Source organism: Narcine bancroftii, chromosome 6 (assembly GCF_036971445.1).
Source record: "Narcine bancroftii isolate sNarBan1 chromosome 6, sNarBan1.hap1, whole genome shotgun sequence".
Classification (NCBI taxonomy): Eukaryota; Metazoa; Chordata; class Chondrichthyes; order Torpediniformes; family Narcinidae; genus Narcine; species Narcine bancroftii.
Window position 1 is genome coordinate 15,822,222 of NC_091474.1, and position 21,721 is coordinate 15,843,942.

The 21,721-nt window shown below is 38.6% G+C and overlaps 1 protein-coding gene across 4 annotated transcripts in view; it reads left to right on the forward strand.

The window, feature by feature from the left end:
- The window catches only part of manbal (mannosidase beta like), a 41,656-nt gene extending 38,578 nt beyond the window's left edge, over window positions 1–3,078 (forward strand). For 3 of the 4 annotated variants that reach the window (XM_069884104.1, XM_069884103.1, XM_069884105.1), the window contains exon 3: window positions 538–3,078. In XM_069884104.1, coding sequence (XP_069740205.1) covers window positions 538–645 — 108 coding nt within the window. In that variant the 3' untranslated portion in view covers window positions 646–3,078. The remainder of the gene's footprint in view (window positions 1–537) is intronic. The other variant, XM_069884106.1, reaches the window with a different exon arrangement.
- The last annotated feature ends 18,643 nt before the right edge of the window (window positions 3,079–21,721 follow it).

Below are 21,721 nucleotides of genomic sequence, written 5' to 3' on the forward strand. Positions count from 1 at the left end.
AGTTTCATTATATTTTCTGCTTGGGGAGCTAAAGTCTGTTTGTGTCTCAGTCAGAAGAGAAATCTTATATGGTCACCGTAAAATGGGATCTTAAAGTTTTATTATAGAAATCTGGAGTGTGGCTATAAAACTAGTATCATCACATACTTGTGTCATTTTCAGTAGCTGCTAATTTGAATGGTCTTTGCATTTGTTCATTTAAATTTAAATTAAAACATACAACATGGTAACAGGCCATTTTGGTCTGCGAGTCCACGCCATCCAATTTACACCTCATTAACCTCCACCCCTGGTGCATTTTGAACGGTGGAAGGAAACCGGAACCCCGCCCCCAGGGAAAGCCCACGCAGACACGAGGAGAACGTACAAACTCCCTGCAGACATTGTGGGATTTGAACCCCCATCCAGACCTAATTGCTGGTTCTGTCTCAACTGTGTCGCCCTGTTTGCGATGACATTTGATTAGAAAATGTCTGGCGTGTTGAATCCAAGGATAAGTAATTGTTTTTGTTTTCATCTGAACTTTAACCTTCTCAGGAGTGGGAACAGCCTGAGTTGAAGCCTGCAGATGTCACCAAAAAGCAGAAGCCTGCAACGCCTTCGTCAGGAAAGAAAGCAAAGAAAGAAAGCAAGAAAAAGAGATGAAAGACTGGAAATCAACCAGAAGACGAATGGAAACAATGTTCTCATTCTGTATTCATTATTTCTGAAAATGTTTCTTTTTAAGTTCATTACATTTGATTTTATGCTTTATTTTTCACTTGTTAAATTGTAAATTTCACATGCTATCTCTCTTGCAGGCTCTGGAGAATTAAACTTGTCATCAGCTTTGTTATGTTGGTCACTGCATTAACTATAACTTCAGTTAAATGATATTCACAGGGTATCATGGCAGGCCTTTCTGAATTGCAGTTGACAGTGCTGTTAGGTGAGCAACTTCTGAGCATCTTTCCCTGGTGCAGTGGAACGGCTCTTTAAATGGTTCCGGAATAGCAACTCAGAATAACATTGGACAACGATCTTCTATTGCAATCGGCTACAAATTGTCAATCAATTCACTGTGCATGGTGACATATTTGATTTGATCAGAGCTTCAGGATCTTCAAATTCCCTGGCGGCTCTTTTGGTCTCCTGCATGGCTTCAGTGTGACTCTGCACTGGAAAGGTCAGTGTTTTTTTTTATTTGTTCGTACTCAGGAGATATCATATCTTATGTTGCTCAGAAAATTTAAGCTTGATGGTTTGCTTGTTTGAAATGAACTTGCAAATGAGAAGCAAATGTATTATAAACACTTTAAAATTAATTTCCTAAGGTGCATGAGGCAGCCCAGCAACAGTTTTAAGTGTTTAGAAGGTGAAAGAGCACATTGGTTGAGTGCAAACAGCAAATGAGTTGAAATCTATTTCTTACCCTCTCTATCCCCTAAATCACTGTGCTCATTGATTTAAAGACAGAAACTCATTGGCTAATATTGTCTCTTGTTCCACTTAATTTCATTGAAATTCAATCTGAGTTTTCCCTTTTAATTTGGAACAAATGTTCATTGCACAATTGTACGTATTAGCATCATAAATAGTAACGAATAAAAACACATGATTAATCTTTTCAGATTTCGTACATCACAATGTGGCCAGAGAGCTTTCCTCTTCTTGTTCTAAATATTTAATACAATGAAAATTTCTCATTTGACATTTATTACCTTTCCAATGGAATTAATTGATGAGAAGGATCTTTCAGAATTATCTAAAATTATGAAAGGAACAGATAAGATTGACACATGAGTTAGTTTCCACTGACAGGTAAGACTAGAATTAGGGGAGGGAGAACATAGTCTCGAGGTTTGGGGGGGGTAAATTTAAGATGGAGTTAAGGAGGAACAGCCCCCCCCCCCCCAGAGAATAGTGAAGCTTTGGAATTCTCTGTCCAATGAATCAGTCACAGTAGATGTGAATAATCGAGGGGAAGGTGTGGGGAGGGGTTGGGGGTCGAGTAAGTAGAGCTGAGTCCATGAGCACATCAGCCATGATTTTATTGAACAGGTCAGACTTGATGGGCCGGACGGCTTGTTCCTGCTCTTTATTTTTTAAACTCTACTATTCAAATAGTTAGCTCATTATATTAGAAATTATTTAACTTTTACTTGTGACTTAGTTATTTTCATTCATGCCTTTTACATGTATCGAAGGTGGGTTTTTTTTAACAGCAGTTGCTTTTATTAAGTATATTTTGTATTTATCAAACCTAACACAAAAATGGCATAAACCCATTAGAGCATTGGAAAATATTTTATTGTATGTAGCAATAAAATAGCCATGGATAAAAATATCAAATAATTAGCTGGAAGATTTGGACCTGGTGTTGGAAGTTACAATTATAGTGCAGTCGGCAGTTTCAAATTAATAACCAGACTGCGATGCAAAATGCAAACCCGTTTAAACTGCAAACTGAGAGCCCCCCAGATGTCGAGAAGATCCATGCATAAATCAATCATCTTTACCTGAAGTTTAAACCAAAATTAAAATAATTTTGCTGCATTTTGGAGTTTTACGGTGCATTTTGAAGCCAGTGTTATTAGGGTCTCAACATTTGCTAAATCATAATCTGACACGCAATCATACTTTTGCATTGAATTTTCAGGTTGATTCATAGTTGTATAAAAAGTAGCAATATAATCTGCCCCATATATTTCTGAAAACATATGAAGGCATGCTGCAGAGTAGAAATTAAATTTTCAAGCTTTTCTTTATTAAACTTGGCTTTCTCTTTAATGGAAAAACTGAAAATAATTGATAGATGTTTTGGAAGTAAATTGATTCATTAATCTAAGAAATATGTGTGTTGCATTGTTGGAATGGCAGCAGGCTCTCATGAGATAAGAAAGAAATGAATCTGGGGCTTTTTAGGAGACTCCATTTTATTAAAACTAATCAAGTCAGCCATAAGAAGCAAAGCTAAATTTTAAAATATCTTTTGGACTGTTTAATTTTATTGTCGTCCTAACTAGAAAATGATGAAGGTTTTGCTGAAATTAAATATCACCAAACAATGAATAATAAAAATAAGGAATTATTTCAGAATATCGGTTTTCCTGGTTTAATTTCCACGTTTTATTTAAATAAAATAAATGGATGGAATGAGTTACATTAAGTGGCAAAGCAGTCTTTTTTGCATCCACTTGTGCAGCTAACGTAGGTTTTGTCAATTCACTGATAGAAGAGATTTGAAGCGAGTTTTTTGTCTTGACTATGGTCTATAATCCTTCGAGAAACTTATTCCACTTTTCTACTGTAGTCGGCCTAGGCTTCTCCTACTCTACAGACATAAAGCCCTCAGTAAGACATATCTTTTAATCTGGTTGTTCATTTTAATAGCAGCAGTTCCATAAATTACAGATCAATCGCTCATTGGGAATCATGCCAAGAGAGGAGGTACAATACTGGGGGAGCAAAGGGCACTGCCCACCCTACCATTAGAATGGCGCATTTGGTCGAAACGCCACCTCCCAACTGGGTTAGCCTGGGTTTCGTCCTGACCTCCAGTGTATTTTGTGTGAACTTTTCGTATTCTCCCTGGACTCTGCATGCTGTGGTTTCTTCCCATGTGCTGAAGGTGTGCTAGATGGTAGGCTATTTGGCTGCTGAGAATTTTCTCTGAAGCACAAGGAGGTGGTGGGATATTGAGAGTTGATGGGAATGAGCAGATAACGCTGGACTATGAAGAATTTGCTTTCTGACCACTTTTGGGTGTATTTTATGGGTTTTGGGCTGTTGATCATGAAAATCACTGTACATTTCTTTTTAGATATAACCTATTTCCTGTCATATTTTAAGTCTACTTCAAACATACAAAATCATGAAGTGTCATTGAAAATTCATTTTCTGCATTTGCACTTGGACTTCTTCCCTGCTGATCTTGGTGCAGTCAATGACAAGGTTTCATCAGGGCATTGCAACCATGGAAGAGCAATATCAGGACAGCTGGAATTCACCATATATTATTGGATACTGACACGAGAGGCATTAGATGCTGAGTACAAATGAAAATCAGATGCAAAACATTTTTAGGTCGGTTGAACTAACGCAATGTGTCAGCACCATTATGCAATTAAACATGGTAAATTCAATAAAAGTTAATTTAATGGTTCTCCAACTTGCTACGAGATGCAGCAAATCTGAAATTATCTTTGTGTTCAGCTTCATGCTGTCTCTGGTAATCCTCTTTTTTTCAAGAAGCAAACCTTTTGAAAAAAATTTTGTCCTGTGTAATTAGAAAAAAATGGAATTGGTGTATAAATGTCTGCTGGATGGATGGCATGGACTTGGGCAAAACCTTATTTTCCTGTGGAGTAACTCGGTGATGTGGCTTCAGCAGCCACCTCCTGGACTGAGGGACCTAGTGCAATGATGGAATATGGAAAAAAAATTCACATTCTCACAAGTTACATTTTAAATTTAGACATACAACATGGTAACAAGCCCTTCTGGCCCACAAGCCCGTGCCGCCCAATCACACCCAATTCACTAACAAGCCCCGGTACGTTTCAAACAGTGGAAGAAAACCTGAGACCCTGGTGGAAACCCACACAGACACAGGAAGAACATACAAGCTCCTTATAGACAGCGTGAGATTCAAACCCCGGTCTTGATCATTGGCGCTCTAATAGCGTTGTGCTAACCGCCACACTAACCTTGCTGCCCGTAAACTTGGAAAGGTATTTTGTGCAGGGTTATTCTTGTGGACAGAAAGGAAGTGTCCAGCAAAAGAGTCACCTGACCTGAACTTCCATTCATCATCCAAAGAGGCAGTACATTATTTTGCAGAGGATAATCCATTACAGGCAGGAAAATTAAGTTTTAATTGTTGCAGAGCCAGAAATTCTTGCCAATAAATTGGTGTTGAAGAAGCATTATGACCGGAGGTGATGACAGTCCCCTCTTTCTCCACAGATGCTGCTTGACCTGCTGAGGTCCTCTGTTGGAGTGGCCTTTTCCTCCATCCACAGGGAAAAATATTTCTAACCATTTTGGACATTATCTCTCAGGCAATTACAAACTTTGATTTTTTTCTTTTATTTAGAGATACAGCATGTTAACAGGTCCTTAACACCCATTACCCCATGCAGCCGAAATGAAGCAATTAACCTACAAACCGCATTCATGGAAGGTGGGAGGAAACTGGAGCACCCAGAGGAAACCCACACAAACACAGGGAGAACGTTCAAACTCCTTGCAGACAGCGTTGGATTCGAACCCAAGTTGGTAGTGCTGTAATAGTGTAACACTAACAATGCCACCTATCTTTAATATCAGTTTACTTCCAGGGCTATCAATTAACAGCCAGCTTCCCTGCTATTTCCAAATCAAGTTTGTCAGTACTTTCAGTTTTTAAATCGATCATTTGTGAGTTGAGGGCATACTCGCTGTGGACTATGTTGAATGTCTTGACTGCTTATTAACCCCATGCAATAACTGATGGTTATAAGTTTAGGTCACCTCCTAATTTAGATTTCTCGTCATACAGCATGGAACAACAGGCTCTTCTGCTCATCTCATCCATGCTGACAAAGATGGCATTCCAGGCTTTTTGTTACTTTTTTTCACACTACCCAGTATTCATAAATATGCCAAATATTCCTGATTTGGTTTATCATTCTGTTTAAATAGGCACCAATATGATTTTTTCCCAAACAAATATGCAAACTCCCTCTATTCCTTCAATAGAATTTACACAATTTTGTTGCAGAAGTGATTTTAATATATTTTTATTGTAGCCAACTATTAGTTCTGTATTATAAATGAATGATTTTTCTCACAATAGATTTTCAGTTCCACTTTTCTTTGAACTCCAATCCACTTGCATCAGTTAAGATTTTAAGGTACCTAAATTTCTGCTGACAGGAAACAAGGGATATAAATGATTCACAGCAAAATTAAGGCCTCATCACTCAGTTAAAGTTTAATTGAAGCAACTTTCATTGTTCCCAAGGGTGATATTGAAAAATTAGTCCACTTTTTTGTAATCTATTTTACTGCAGTATCAAAATTAGATGGATATTTTTAAAGGTTAATCCAAGCATCATAATCAAATGAACTAGTCGATAAATGCATGCAATTGTTAGCACAATTGGAATCTTCATTTTTTTTAGCGACTGCTTCCCAAATATTCTAAAAGTTGGATTCAAGTATCTGAATAACTGATTCTGCTGACAATTTAATATAATGGTGTTCAGTGTGTAAAAAGTACTTTGCCTTCTGATCCTTCAGGAACCTCAACATTTTGTGCAGAAGGCTCACATTTTGGATCTTGTCAGCTTCCACACAGAAGCACAATGTAGCTCACAGAATTACTGCTAACTCAAGGTTTATGCTTTGAATTTCTAATGAAATAGCTACATACACAGCAGTGTGTTCTGGAAAGTAGTTTCATCTTTTATACTGGCAATTGTGGAAAAAAAAAATATTTGGGGTCAGTTCTGTTGATAAATTCACTGTTTTAATGGGACAGGAAGCCAAAGGTGGGATGTAGTCTACTGCAATGTCTTAGGAGTGGGTTAGGGGGTTAAGGTTGTTTTTGGTGGGCAGAATACTTGAATATATGCTTAAGTGCAGTGTTATGCTCTGACATCTTACAGGTGAAACATTCAACGAAAGATTTTTTTAATAAATTTAGACTCGCAGCACGGTAACAAGCCATTTTGGCCCACGAGCCCGTGCCGCCAAATAACACCGAATTGACCCACAATCCCCAGTAGGTTTTTAAATGATACAGTGTGGGATTCGAACCCCAGCCCAGATTGCTGGGGCTGTAACAGCGTTGTGCTAACTGTTATACTTACCATGCTGCCTTATTCTATTGATTTATTCTAAGAGCAGTCATACCTCCCAGTATCTTGTGCAACATATTCCCTCAATAAGATTACTAAAAACAAATTGGTAATTTATCTCGTGCTTGTCTTTAGGATCTTGTTATGGGCAATCAGTTATTGCATTTCTCTCCAGCTGAAATTCAATTGGCTGTTAAATGTTTTAGGATGTCTCATGGTCACGTCCTGTAACCAATAAAATTCCGAAAATGCACAATCTGACTATTTTCAAACCCTGATCCTACGCTTCCTTCCTTCTTAACAGAGTACTAATCCCCGTGCTCCCTTCCCAGTCATTCGGGCCCCAGTTTCCCTGCTCCCTTAAAATTTAACCACTTCACAGTTCCATGTGACTTTTTTTAAAAATGTGAATTACCAATATTTTGGGGTATCACTAGAAATACCATTTAATTGTCTGGAAAATCTGCCAACAAAATCCAGGCTGTCCTGGATTATCAGAAATTTACTACAAGAAATTTTTTGTTCTCCCCTTTCAACTAAAGAGAGTGTGGTTTCTGCTCAAGGTGGTGGGAATTTAGGATTAAGCTCTGACATTGTTCTAAATTGCAGAATTAAAACATTCTACAGGTCACTAATACAGGTTGAGTACCCCTTATCTGAAATGCATGGAGCCAGAAGTGTTTCTGATTTTTTCAGATTTTGGGAAACCATTTTTTTTAAAAAAGAACTCATTAACCCAGACTTAAGAAAACATGCATTCACATTACAATACAAATATTTACATACGCACAAATTACACTCTACACATAATAATGGACTACTTATGTCTGCTACATCTCATACTCCGACCAGGATTTCTGAACTCTATTACATATTACTTTATGTGACTATGGACGGAATAGTTTTGGATTTCAAACATTCATATAACCTGTAATTGTTTCTATGTGGCTTCAGGTAGAGACCAACAGATTGATTGGCAGGGCACACATCTCTTTAAGGGAATAAGAAAACTATTGAATGAAACATTCAGCTGCTCTATTGTTCTGTTGTCCACTTGATGCATTCAGGTAAAATCGACCCCTGGAGTAAATACACAAGAGGGGTAAAAAGACATAATACTCATTACAAACATCCCTTCTTGTGCTTGTAACTCCTCAAAAGGAAGAAAAATGTGTTTGTTGAGAGCCACATGAGATGTCAACCCTAGTTAAACAATCAGAGCTGGCATCTTCTCCCAGTTATCAGTAACTTGAATAAGATAGTCACACTTTCGACTCGTGAACTTTGAGAAGATGTCACTTTGCTGGATTGGCATTTTGCTGGGATTCTGGAACAAGCCCCAGGAATCCAAACTACTAACAGAGCAGGTCATTAGACAATAGGTGCAGAAGAAGGCCATTCAGCCCTTTGAGCCAGCACTGCCATTCAATGCAATCATGGCTACTCATCCACAATCAGTACCCTGTTCCTGCCTGCAGCAAAGGAGGACAAAGGGATTAATCAAGAGGGCAAAAATAAATTACGAAAGTAAGCTTGGGGCAAACATAAAAACCAGCTGCAAAAACTTTTATAGCTATGTCAAGAGGAAAAGATTGGTGAAATCCAGAGTAGGTCCCTTGCAGTCAGAATCAGGGGAATATATAATGGGGAATAAGGAATTAGCAGACCAATTAAATTCTTACTTTAGTTTTGTTTTCACAAGAGAGGATACAAATAACATCCCAAGGATGTTGGGAAACGTAGAGACTAATGCAAGGGAGGAACTGAAAGAAATCAGTATCTCTAAGGACATGGTCTTGGGGAAATTGAAGGGATTGAAGGCCGATAAATCCCAGGGGCCTGATAATCTACATCCTAGGGTACTTATAAAGAAGTGGACATTCAGATAGCAGATGCTTTAAGAATTATTTTTAAGAACTCGATAGACTCAGAATCAGTACCCATGGATTGGAGAGTAGCTAATGTTATCCCACTATTTAAAAAGGGGGGTAGAGAAAAAGCGAGGTGGATAAGGCCAGTGAGCCTTACATCAGTAGTGGGCAAAATGATGGAATCCATTATTAAGGATGTAATAGCGGAGCATATGACTAGCAGAGAAGGAATCGGACAGAGTCAACATGGATTTACAAAAGGTAAATCATGCTTGACAAATCTATTGGAATTCTTTGAGATGGTGACAGGTAAAATAGATGGGGAAGAGCCAGTGGATGTGGTGTACCTGGATTTCCAAAAGGCCTTCGATAAGGTCCCACATAAATGACTGGCATGCAAAATCAAGGCTCATGGAATTGGGGGCAAGGTATTGATGTGGATTGAGAACTGGCTGGCAGATAGAAAACAGAGAGTTGGGATAAACGGCTCATTTTCTGAGTGGCAGGCGGTGACCAGTGGGGTGCCACAGGGACCCCAGCAGTTCACAATTTACATTAATGATCTAGATGAGGGGATTGGATGTAATATCTCCAAATTTGCAGACGACACTAAGCTAAAAGGGGCTGTGTGCACTGAAGAGGGGGTCAGGAAGCTCCAGTGTGATTTGGATAAATTGGGGGACTGGACAGATACATGGCAAATACACTATAATTGTGGATAAATGTGAGGTTATCCACTTTGGTAATACAAACCGGAGGGCAGATTACTATTTGAATGGCAATAGATTGGGAGATGGGGAAGTGCAGAGAGACCTTGGGGTTCTTGTGCACCATTCACTGAAGGCAAGCATGCAGGTACAGCAGGCAGTTAAAAAGGCAAATGGTATGTTGGCCTTCATATCAAGAGGGTTTGAGTATAGGAATAAGGATACCTTACTGCAGCTGTACAGGGCCTTGGTGAGACCACACCTGGAGTATTGTGTGCAGTTTTGGTCACCTTATCTAAGGAAGGATGTTCTTGCAATGGAGGGAGTGCAGAGGCGATTCACCAGGCTGATACCTGGAATGGCAGGAGTAACTTATGAGGAAATATTGCGCAATTTGGGATTGTACTCGCTGGAGTTTAGAAGTTTGAGCGGGGATCTCATAGAGACCTATAAAATTCTGGCAGGTCTGGACAGAATGGATGTGGAAGGGATGTTTCCGATGGTGGCGGAGTCCAGAACCCGGGGATTCGATAATTGCTCGAGGATAATAGGCAAACCATTTAGAACCGAGATGAGGAGGAATTTCTTTACCCAGAAAGTGGTGAATCTGTGGAATTCATTGCCACAGAGAGCAGTAGAGGCAGATTCATTGAATATATTTAAGAGGGAATTAGATATATTTCTTCAGTATAAGGGAATTAGGGGTTACGGAGAGAAGGCGGGGATGGGGTACTGAACTTTAAGATCAGCCATAATCTCATTGAATGGCAGAGCAGGCTTGAAGGGCCAAATGACCTACTCCTGCTCCTATCTTCTTTGTTTCTTTGACTCTGCTATGTTTAAGAGCTCTATCAAACTCTCTTTTTTAAAAAAAACCTTTATTTATTTAAAAGATCATTAAGATAAAAAAGAGTATACAATCCAGTAAGAACAATTTTGTATAAGTATATATATATATTTTTTAAAAACACAAACCCCCACCCTCCCACCCCATCAGCCACTCTCTTAAGGAGAGCCAAGAATATAAACAAAAAAAAACTAAATATTTAATAAATCAAAGTACATCCAAATGCATATATTCCAAATAAGGTAGCCACTTATTAACAAAAAAAGAATAATTATCATGCAGATTATATGTAATTTCATACATAATAATACAAGCTTTCAATTTTTTATGCCAACGTATTATACTAATCACTATATTATCTTTCCATGTACTAGCTACACATTTTCATGCCACAGACAACACGAATCGTACAAATGTAATTTGAAACTTATCCAACCCTAATCCCCTTAAAGGAGCCATGTAGCCCATTAGAAAAATAGATGGGTCTAATGGTAACTTAATATTATATAATTTTTCCAAAACTAACTTAATTTCTTCCCAAAATGGTTGTACTTTAACACAGGATCAAACAGCATGTAAAAAAAGTTCCAGTACATAAACCACATCGAAAACAAGAATCCGAATTACTAAAACCATATTTTTTCAATTTCTCTGGAGTTAAATATAACTGATGTAAAAAAATTATAATTAACCATTTCATATCATTCATTCATCAATTTAATTACATTATCATAACACATATCCACCCTGTAATCTTCCGGAAAAATAAAAGTTAAATCATTTTCCCATTTAAGCTTAGACTTCTCCCATTCTGGTTTATCCATACTATCTTGTAATACTTGATACATAACTGAAATATAACCTTTTTTTGGTACAGAGGATATCAAAGATTCAAATTTCGTCAATACAGGTAGAATCATCTCTTTACCATAAATAACTTTTACGAAAGGTCTAAGTTGGTAATAAACAAACAGAATTTTCAGAGATATCAAATCATTCCCTCAATTGATTAAAAGAAAGAAGCTGTCCTTCTGCAAAACAATCCTGCAATATCTTTATACCCTTAGAATCCCAACTCTTTAAATGATTATTAAACATTGAAAAAGGAATAAGCTGATTATTATATAATGGGGTAAAATTGATAATTTGCCTTTTGATCCTAGAACCTTATTTCTTCTAGTCCATACCTTTAACAAATGTTTTAATACCAGCATATTATTCCCGCAACAAATTCATATTTCATCGAAATATAAATTGATGAACCTCAACTTCAGAAATACAAGCCATCTCCACTTTCGTCCAACTTGGAGGTTGGTCCAAGTCCATCAATCTACTAATAAATTTCAACTGAGCTGCTTCATAATAATTTTGAAAATGAGGTAACTGGAGTCCTTGTGAGTTTATACAATGCTACCCATGGTAAATTTACCTTTCCATAAAAATGCCCTCACAACTTTATTTAAATCCTGAAAAAATCCTTTGAAAGGGAACATGGTATCGATTGAAATAAATATTGGATTCGAGGAAAAATGTTCATCTTAATACAATTTACTCGACCAATTGAAGTTAATGGAAGGTCTTTCCATTTAATTAAATATGCTTTAATTTTTTTAGTAAAGAAACATAATTTAACATATAATGATTGATAATCAGCATTAACAGTTATTCCTAAATATTTAATTTTATCGGACCATTTCAATTTTATAATATTTTTATACTCTGAATTTTTTTATACCTTCTCCAACTGCCAAAATTTCACTCTTACCCCAATTAACTTTATATCCAGATAATTTTCCAAATTGAAATAAACATTCCTGCAAATGTGGCAATGACTGTTTTGGTTCTGAAAAGTATATCAAAACATCATCTGCAAATAGATTAATCTTATATTCCTCATCCATAACTCTCATCCCTCTTATCTTTTCATTCTGTCTTATTGTCTGAGCTAACAGTTCAATAGCCAATGCAAACAACGATGGTGACAATGGACACCCTTGCTGAGTCGAACATATCAATTTGAATGGTAAGGAAACTTGGCCATTTGTCACCACCCTTGCAATTGGGTTTGTATATAAAGCTTTAACCCAACCAATAAAAAAGGGCCAAATTTAAACTTCTCTAACACCTTAAATAAAAAATCCCATTCAACCCTATCAAAGGCTTTTTCTGCATCTAGCACAACCACCATGGGATTTGCTAACACTTTTGCTATAATTTTATAATCTACATTCAATAAAGAAATAGGTCTGTACGAAGACACTTTCAATGGATCTTTATCTTTTTTTCAGAATTACAGTAATTAGAGCACTTGAACAAGATTCCAGTAACACCTGTTATTTAGTTATTTGTTGTAATACATCCCCAAATACAGAAAATAAGTCTTCATAAAAATTTTATAAAATTTCACAGAAAATCCATGATCCCTGGTGACTTTCCATTTGGCATCTCCTGTATAGCCTCCTTAATCTCAAAATCTGTAAACAGAGATTCCAATTCCATAACATCTTCCTCCCCTAATACTGGTAACATTAATTTAAATAAATAAGATTCAATAGAACCGTTATATCCTGTTTCCCCTCAGAAGTATATAGTTTTTGATAAAATGAATAAAACTGATCATTGATTTCCTGAGGTTTATAGGTAACTATTGAATTCTTTTTAACAGCATTAATAGTCCGTGAAACCTCTTTTTAATTGCCATGCAAGTACCTTATGTGCCCTCTAACCCAATTCATAATAATGCTGCTTAGATCGATTAATTAAATGCTCAAATTGATAAGTTTGCAATGTATTATAATTTAATTTCAAGTTTGCCAGAGCCGCTTTTTTATCTTCTGTCACATCTTTCTGAAATTCCTTCTCTAACTCAGCAATTCATTTCTCCAACTCTAAACTCTCTGCCATATATTGTTTCTTAACTCTTGTAGTATAATTAATAATCTGCCCTCTTAAATAAGCTTTCAATGCATCCCATAATACAAAATGACTATCTACAGAATTAACATTCTCAGCCAAAAACAAAGTGATCTGTTCCTTAACAAAAGTAACAAACTCTGTTTTTTTCAGTAACATTGTGTTAAGCCTCCATCCATAAGATGAACATACCTCTTCTGAACTTACACAAGAAAAAAACAATAATTATCCAATCTAACTCTACTTTTATACTCAGCCTGTGGCACTCTACCCTGTAAATGTGCCTATACAAAAAAACTTTATTCTGGAAAATGAATCATGCTGAGATGAATAAAAGGAAAAATCTTTCTCCGTAGGATTAATTCTTCTCCAAATATTCACCAAATTTAAATCTTTCATCAAAGCCCCAATTTGTATCACTATTTTGATTTCCTTATACTTTTTGGAGATCTATCCAATAAAGGGTCCAAAACACAGTTGAAGTCTTCCCCAACTAAGATATTTTCATTAGCCTGATTTAACAACAAAAAAGCTTCAGAAATAAAATCTATATTAGGTACATAAACATTAAGCAAAGTCCAAGACATGTCAAAAATTTTACAATTCACCCTCAAAACTCTCCCAGCATTTCCCTCCAAAGATTGTAATTCAAAAGGCAAATTCTTATGAATTAAAATCGCTACACCCCTCGCCTTGGAATTAAAAGAAGAAGAAAACACATGACCAACCCAATCTCTCTTCAATTTCAAATGTTCTTTTTCAGTTAGGTACCTTTCTTGCAAAAAAGCAATACCAACTTTCATTTTTTTAACATAGTCCAAAACACGTTTCCGCTTAATTGGATTATTCAACCCCTGAACATTAAAAGTTGCAAATTTCAAATTAGACATTTCTACAAACTAACAATATCCTCACACACTACTAAATGCTCCCCTTATAAATCCTTAAAATCACAATCCCTCCCCATTAAAACATCAAGAAAAAAATTAAAGAAAAAATCACCCCTAAAAAAAAACCACCCAAAGGTAGTAACACCCTAAAAATCTGGGTGTGGTAAACCCCACTAGCAGCAGATGACTGTCAAAGATTTCAGTGCCATCCACCACCTCTCCCCCCAGCCAGACATACATACATTATTCAATTAAATATAATCAAATACAATAAATATATTCAACCCAGTGATTCCAGTCCATATGATTGTTCCAGGTCTTCAATATCAAGAAGATTTCATGTCAGTTTTTTTTTCTTTCCATGCTTCCCATTCTTCCCATTCCCATGCCCATTTCCATTTGCCCTTCTTTTAGGTGACAACAATGAAGATCGGCCATTTCCTCGCAAATCTTGCAACGAATTGGCAAAAATTAATGCATCATGGTCATTTTCAAAAAATTGAGATTGAAAATTACCATAAAAATCTTTTAACACCACAGGGTAGTGAAAAGCAAATTTATAACCCTTTCGCCACAATACTTCTTTAGCTGAATTAAATTCCCAACATCGCCTAATAATTTCTTGACTCAAATCTGCATTAAAAAATACTCTATTATTTTGAATCATCATGATTGGAGTTTGACTTTGTCATGCCTTTTGCACTGCCAGTCGTAATATCATTTCTCTATCTTGATATTTCAAACAACGAATTAAAACAATCCATGGCGATTGTACCAGAAACGGCTTCTTCCTTGATGCTCTATGTGCTTGATCCAACTCCAAACCTTGCAGAAAAAACTCCCTGCCCAACATCTCAGGAATCCATTTCTTAAAAAATTTTATCGGGTCAGAACCTTCAAAATCTTCTGGAAGACCCACAATTTTCACATTATTCCTCCGACTTTGATTTTCCAATGAATCAATTTTCTTCAATAATTCTTTCTTCTGAATTCTGCAATCCACAAAAGAATCTTCTACTTTTTCCATTTTTTTCCCTATTACGTTCCACTTGATTTTTACATTCAAAAAAGCTGCTTCAATTTAAAAAAAAGTATCTTGCACTGTATCAACTGATTTTATACATCTATTAACATCACTTTTAACTACAGACATATCTTGCTTCATATTTGTCATGTCTTCACACATAGTACTCATTTTAGTTTTTACTTTCAAAATTCTCAAGATATCTTTTTAAACATATTGTCCATTTGGTAGGCAATCCCTTCCAAAACAGCACACATAGAATCCATTCCGGATTCCATCACCTCAGTTTGAGGCCTACCTTCCCTGTTCTCAACCTCCATTTGTCCTTGTGTGCTGCCCAGTGAAGGTAAGTCTTACTCTTCTTCAGGCACTGCTGGTCCTCTTCTGGTGCAGCTGTGGGTCTGAACACCCGACGACGCGCCACGACCTCGTCGCGGTGCCACCGCTTGGGACCCCCACAGCCCACACCCATCCTCCGACACAACACTGCACGTCCCTGGCCCACCCAACAACATCGTGGGCTCGAGGGCCCCTCTCTCAGCTGGACCGCCTGCGCACCTGACTTCATGGGCACGCGGTTCAGTGCCGGCCAAGCTTGTTGTCAAGCTGGCACCATCTTGCAGAGGCAGGATTGGCGTTGGCATCATACTTAACCAGGCAGGAGTCCTCTGAGCCTTGGGGATTCCCACCAACGACTCCGTGGTTTCAATTGAACAGGTAGGCCTCAATTCTTCGACACTCTTGTAAGGTAGTTTCTTCTGTAATTGAGCTTTTGGTTTTTTTTTACATTGGTAGCCATTGTAGTTCTCTAGTATTCTAATAACTGTAAATACTACTTTTAATCACTTTTATAAATTTTAAAAACAGCTATTTAAAATACTAGCTGGTGAAGGGTGGAATTGCACGTCTGTCTTCTGTGCCATCTTGCCACGCCCTCCTATCAAACTCTTGAAAGCATCCAGAGAATTGGGCTCCACTGCCTTCTGAGGCAGAGTGTTCCACACATCCACAACTCTGTTGAAAACGTTTTTCCTCAACTCCGCTCTAAATGGCCTTCCCTTTATTCTTAAACTACGGCCTCTGGTACTGGTCTCCTGCAATATCGAGAACATGTTTCCTGCTTCTAGTGTGTCCAATCCCTTAATAATCTTATATGTTTCAAACAGATCCCCTCTCATCCTTCTAAATTCCAGAGTATACAAGCCCAGTTGCTCCAATCTTTCAACATATGATTGTCCCACCAACCCAGGAAATAACCTGGTGAACCTATGCTGCACTCCCTCAATAGAATGTCCTTCCTCAAATTTGGAGACCAAAACTGAACACAATACTCCAGGTGTGGTCTCACCAGGGCCCTGCATGACTGCAGAAGGACCTCTTTGCTCCCCTTGTTATGAAGGCCAACATCCCATTAGCTTTCTTCACTGCCTGCTGTATCTACATGCTTACTTTCAATGGCTGATGGAGAAAGACACTTAGATCTTATTGTACTTCCCCTTTTACCAAGTTTTCCATGGCTCTGAGGATATGATTAAGATACAAAATTATGAGAAGTTTAGAAGTTTATTCTCCTCTTATCTGAGGTGAATAAAACTAAAGGATCTAGATTTAGGGTGAGGAGTTAGGGAGAATCTGAGGGGGACATTTTTTGTTTTAACCCAGAGAGTGGTGAGTACCTGGCCTGCACTGCCAGAGAGTGGTGTCCAGATAAGGATTGTCTTGGCATTGAAGACTTCGTCCAGGTGCTGGAAGATAGAATAAACATGAATGATTGACATGGGTATGGTATTCAAATGATCTGTTCCATGCTGCATGGGTCAGTGATCCTGGTCCATGTTCAAGGATTTCCTTCCCATTCCCACCACAGACAATCATTTCATTTCACTCACCTTCAATAAGATCTTGACTGCCAAATTAAGGTGTACATTTTTGATACTTGGGTAGATCTTACAAGGTAGATTGACCATCTTCTTGGAACCTATCTAATTTACATTCCATTAAAATCAATGATATAAACAAAGGTAAACTAGTGGAATGCATCAAGGTACCACTGAACAAATATTATGTGTCATTACATATTATCGCACACCAGATGATGTCTCGTCCAGTGGTTCTCAACCTTTTTCTTTCCACTCACATATCAATTTAAGTAATCCCTATGCCATAAGTGCTCTGTGATTAATAAGGGATTTCTCTAGACCTAATTGTTACTAAAATATTTTGCTTGAGAAAAATTGTCATTGACCCATTTCCTTCGGAGTTATGAAACCGTGCACATAACGAGTCAATGAGGTTCGATTAAAACAGTGGTTTTCAAACTTTTTCTTTCCACCCACATACCACCTTAAGCAAACCCTTACTAATCACAGAACACCTATGGCACAAGGAATACTTAAAAGTGGCATGTGAGTAGAGAGAAAAAGGTTGAGAACCACTGATTTAGTCCATCAAAAATTTGTTAAATTTCATGTTGAGGATCATGTGAATAACCACAGTGGGAAAACATCACCAAAATGTTGTCAGCGGATTCACTTTATTACCTGGATCCATTTATTGGATAAATTGGATAAATTCTTGAAGAGGACAGGGAAAAGATCATGGGATTATATGGAAAATTCTTTCAAAAATATTTCACATGTCAAAGTCAAGAGTCAAAGTTCAGATTTATTGTCAGAGAATATACATGACATCACATACAACCCTGAGATTTTTTTTCTCCTTTGGACCAGACAGAATTACTACTTATCAGTCGTGCAAAAACTGTACTTAAGAAAAGATATGACACAAAAAAGACACAAACTGTGCAATACAGAATAAAGAATATTTGTTAAGAAATAATGTGGAAAGTAAACTCCTTAAATGAGTTTCTGATTGAGTTTGTTGCTGAGGAATCTGATGGTAGAGGGGTGGCAACTGTTCCTGAAGCTGGTGGCATCTGTACCTCTTTCCTGATGATGGCATGTACTGAATGATGTGGATCCTTGATGATTGTTGCTGCTCTCCGACAGCCGCATTCCACGTCAATTTTCTTGATGGTGGGGAGGGTTTTGTCTGTGATTTACTGGGAAGACTACACAAAAGAGTCTGGAAAAACAATCACCTGAAGAAACACACAAATATCAGCGTGTACAGAGCCGTTGTCATACCCACGCTCCTGTTCGGCTCTGAATCATGGGTCCTCTACCGGCATCACCTATGGCTCCTGGAACGCTTCCATCAGCGCTGTCTCCACTCCAACCTCAACATTCATTGGAATGACTTCATCACCAACATCGAAGTACTCGAGCTGGCAGAATCTGCAAGCATCGAATCCACTCTGCTGAAGACCCAACTGCGCTGGGTGGGTCACGTCTCCAGAATGGAGGACCATCGCCTTCCCAAGATCGTGTTATATGGCGAACTCTCCACTGGCCACCGAGACAGAGGTGCACCAAAGAAGAGGTACAAGGACTGCTGAAAGAAATCTCTTGGTGCCAGTGGGCTGATATCGCCTCAAACTGTGCATCTTGGCACCTCACAGTTCGGCGGGCAGCAACCTCCTTTGAAGAAGACCGCAGAGCCCACCTCACTGACAAAAGGCAAAGGAGGAAAAACCCAACACCCAACCCCAACCCACCAATTTTCCCTTGTAACCTCTGCAACCGTGCCTGCCTGTCCCGCATCGGACTTGTCAGTCACCAATGAGCCTGCAGCAGACGTGGACATTACCCCTCCATAAATCTTCATCCGCGAAGCCAAGCCAAAGGAAGGACTGGGTCGTATCCACTATCTTTTACTAGGCTCTCCACTCAGAGATATTGATACCCTCATAGCAGCCACAATGCTAGCACACTTTCCACTACTCACCTGTAGAAGTTTGCTGAGCAGTTTGATGCCTCTGCAACCCCCTGAGGAAGTAGAGGCACTGACATGTTTTCTGCAAAATGACCTTAGTATGTTGAGTCCAGGAAAGGTCCTTTGAGATAGTGACTCTCAGGAATTTTAATTTGTTCAACAGCTGCCTCCGTTTCCCCAGTGATCACTGGATCGATCATACAGCTCTGGTTTTCTCCTCCACAATCAGCTCCTTTGCTGTTGGTGCCCCATTCATCCAAATTTTCAATCTCCTTTCTGTATTCTGACTCATCACCCCTTTTTATACAACCCACTATCGTGGTATTGTCCGCAAATTTGTTGATGGTGTTGTCACACGGAACCACACCGTTGTAGGTGTAAAGCGAGTAGAGCAGGAGTTAAGAATGCAGCTCTGTGGTGCTCCAGTAGTGACGGAGGTTGTGGAGACTTTCTTACCAATCTTCGTTGATAGGGGTCTGGAGATGAGGAAATACAGGATCCAATTACACAGGCCCAGGTCTTGATGATCATATTTGAGGGGATGATGATGTTGAATTCCAAACTGTTAGCAATAAAGAGCATCCTGATGAATGCCTCTTTGCTGTCTAGGTATTCCAGGGCTTTTGTGTAGAGACTGTGAGATGGTGTCTGTTGTTATTGTAGGTAAATTGGAATGGATCCATTTCGCCACTCAGACAGGAACTGATATGCTTCAACACCAGCTTCTCAAAACACTTCATGACTGTGAACACAAACCATTTAGGCAGGTTACAACAATCTTCTTGGGCTTGTTTGAAACGGGTGGCACTAATCCCTGTCAGAGTGAGATGTTGAAGATATCCGTGAATAAATTGGTGAGTTGATCAGCACAGGTTTTCAGTACTCAGCCAAGAACTCCATCTGGACCAGACTCTTTCCTTGGATTCACTCTCCTGGCGGCAGCCCATCATCATCCTAGGATACTGACAGTCGAGGTCATGGGGGTTTGCAGTGGTTCTTAATTTTAACTTAATTTTTCTGGTAGTTAAATTAGGCATAGAAAGCATTAAGTTCATCTGGGAGTGAAGCTTTTCCATCTCCGATTGCACCAGTGGTTGATGTACCAGAGGAAGAGTTGGGGGGTCTTGCCTGTGTAGGCTTGCAGCATGGATTGCTCCACAAAGCCCACAAATAGGCAGGCATAGCTGGGATCCATGAGGGTACCCATAGCTACTCATTTAATTTGAAGGAAGTGAGATGAGTTAAAGAATTCATTTAGAGTGAAGACAAGTCCTGCCAGGTGGAGGAGGGTAGTCCAATAGAGTGACTGGTCAGGACATTGGTCCAGGAAGAAGCAGTTCTTTCAGATCTTCTGTGTGGGGATGGAGGTATAAAGGGATTGGACATCCATCGTGAAGATGAGGTGGTCCTGTTTGGGAAATCTGAAGTTATTGAGGAGGCATTGCAGATGTGGGTGAGGAGGGATTGGACCAGGGGAGAAAAGATAGAGTCAAGATAAGATGAAACTAGCTTGGTGGGGCAAGAGCAGGCAGAAATAATGGGTCCGCCCAAATAGTTGGGTTTGTGTATCTTGGGTAGAAGGTAGAAAGGGGCAGTGCGGAGGTGGGAGAGAATGAGCTTGGCAGCCGTGGTGGGGTGGGGGGGGGGAGGTGACCAGAGGTAATGAGGTTAGAGATGGTATTGGAGACAGTGGCTTGATGTGTAGTGCTGGGGTCTCCTGTAGGAGGGGTTGACAGGAGGAGGTGTTGACTGGCCTTGGCAAGGTCGAGTGCACTTTTCCTACTGAACCAGATTTGGTTTTGTTGAAAGTTGTGTCATTTCAGATCTGCCACAAATGTCAGGTGTCCTTCATTGTCCAATTGACCAACTAATTTCTGAGTGGTGCCAATCCATGGTTTCAAATGAAAATTTACATCACTTTCAATGTATTTCCCCAACATGAAGTGTTTCTCAAATGCAGAGGAGGAGCCCAGTTTTATTCATGGCAAAGCTTGGAACCCCTTCATTCCTTCACTAACTCTTAACCACTGAGTTTTCCAATCAACCTCATCAAAGTGCAATTCAGAACTCACATTTCCTCATGAGGATTGATCATTTTTGACAATCATCGCACAAATTTTGACAGTGATTCATCATTCAGGTGCCTTGTCGTTCGACGTGGGCGATCATGCCTCTCCATCCGTCACCATCTCTAATCCTCTGAATTGTCAATATTGCCTCCTCTGTTCTTCTTTGGCGAAGGCTCCATCTTTTGATAGTAAATATGTAAAAGAGTGCCATTTTTTTTGAGATAGCACAAATGAGTTATTGCATCCATTTTGCAAGCTGTTCTCCTTCAAATCAATACCTTAATTTCAGGAAAACAACTTTCAATTTTTTTTAAATTTGGTTTTATCATGTTGAAATATTAAAAGGAAAATATCAGAAATGTTCAGCAGTGTCAAGCAGCATGTGTGGCGAGAGATAACGACTAGAATGCATCAGGCCAATAGCCTTTTATTCACATTATTATTCTTTCCATGTTGAAAGTGAATTAATATTTACCAATATTCATGTTCCAGTGGCAGATTATTGAGCAGAACAGTTCTGGCTAATACAGCTCATTCATATTTGCATGGTTGATCCCTCTATTCTGTTTGGGAAAATAACCATATTTGATTTTGTATGACCATTTAAGAAATCTGTTATGTTTTATGCTTTTACTTTTTAATCATAGTTAATACTTAATGTTCAGCATAAACAAGTAGCAATTAGGAACTACATCATGAACCTGCTAATAACTCAAACTTACTTAACTGGTCTGTTATCCAG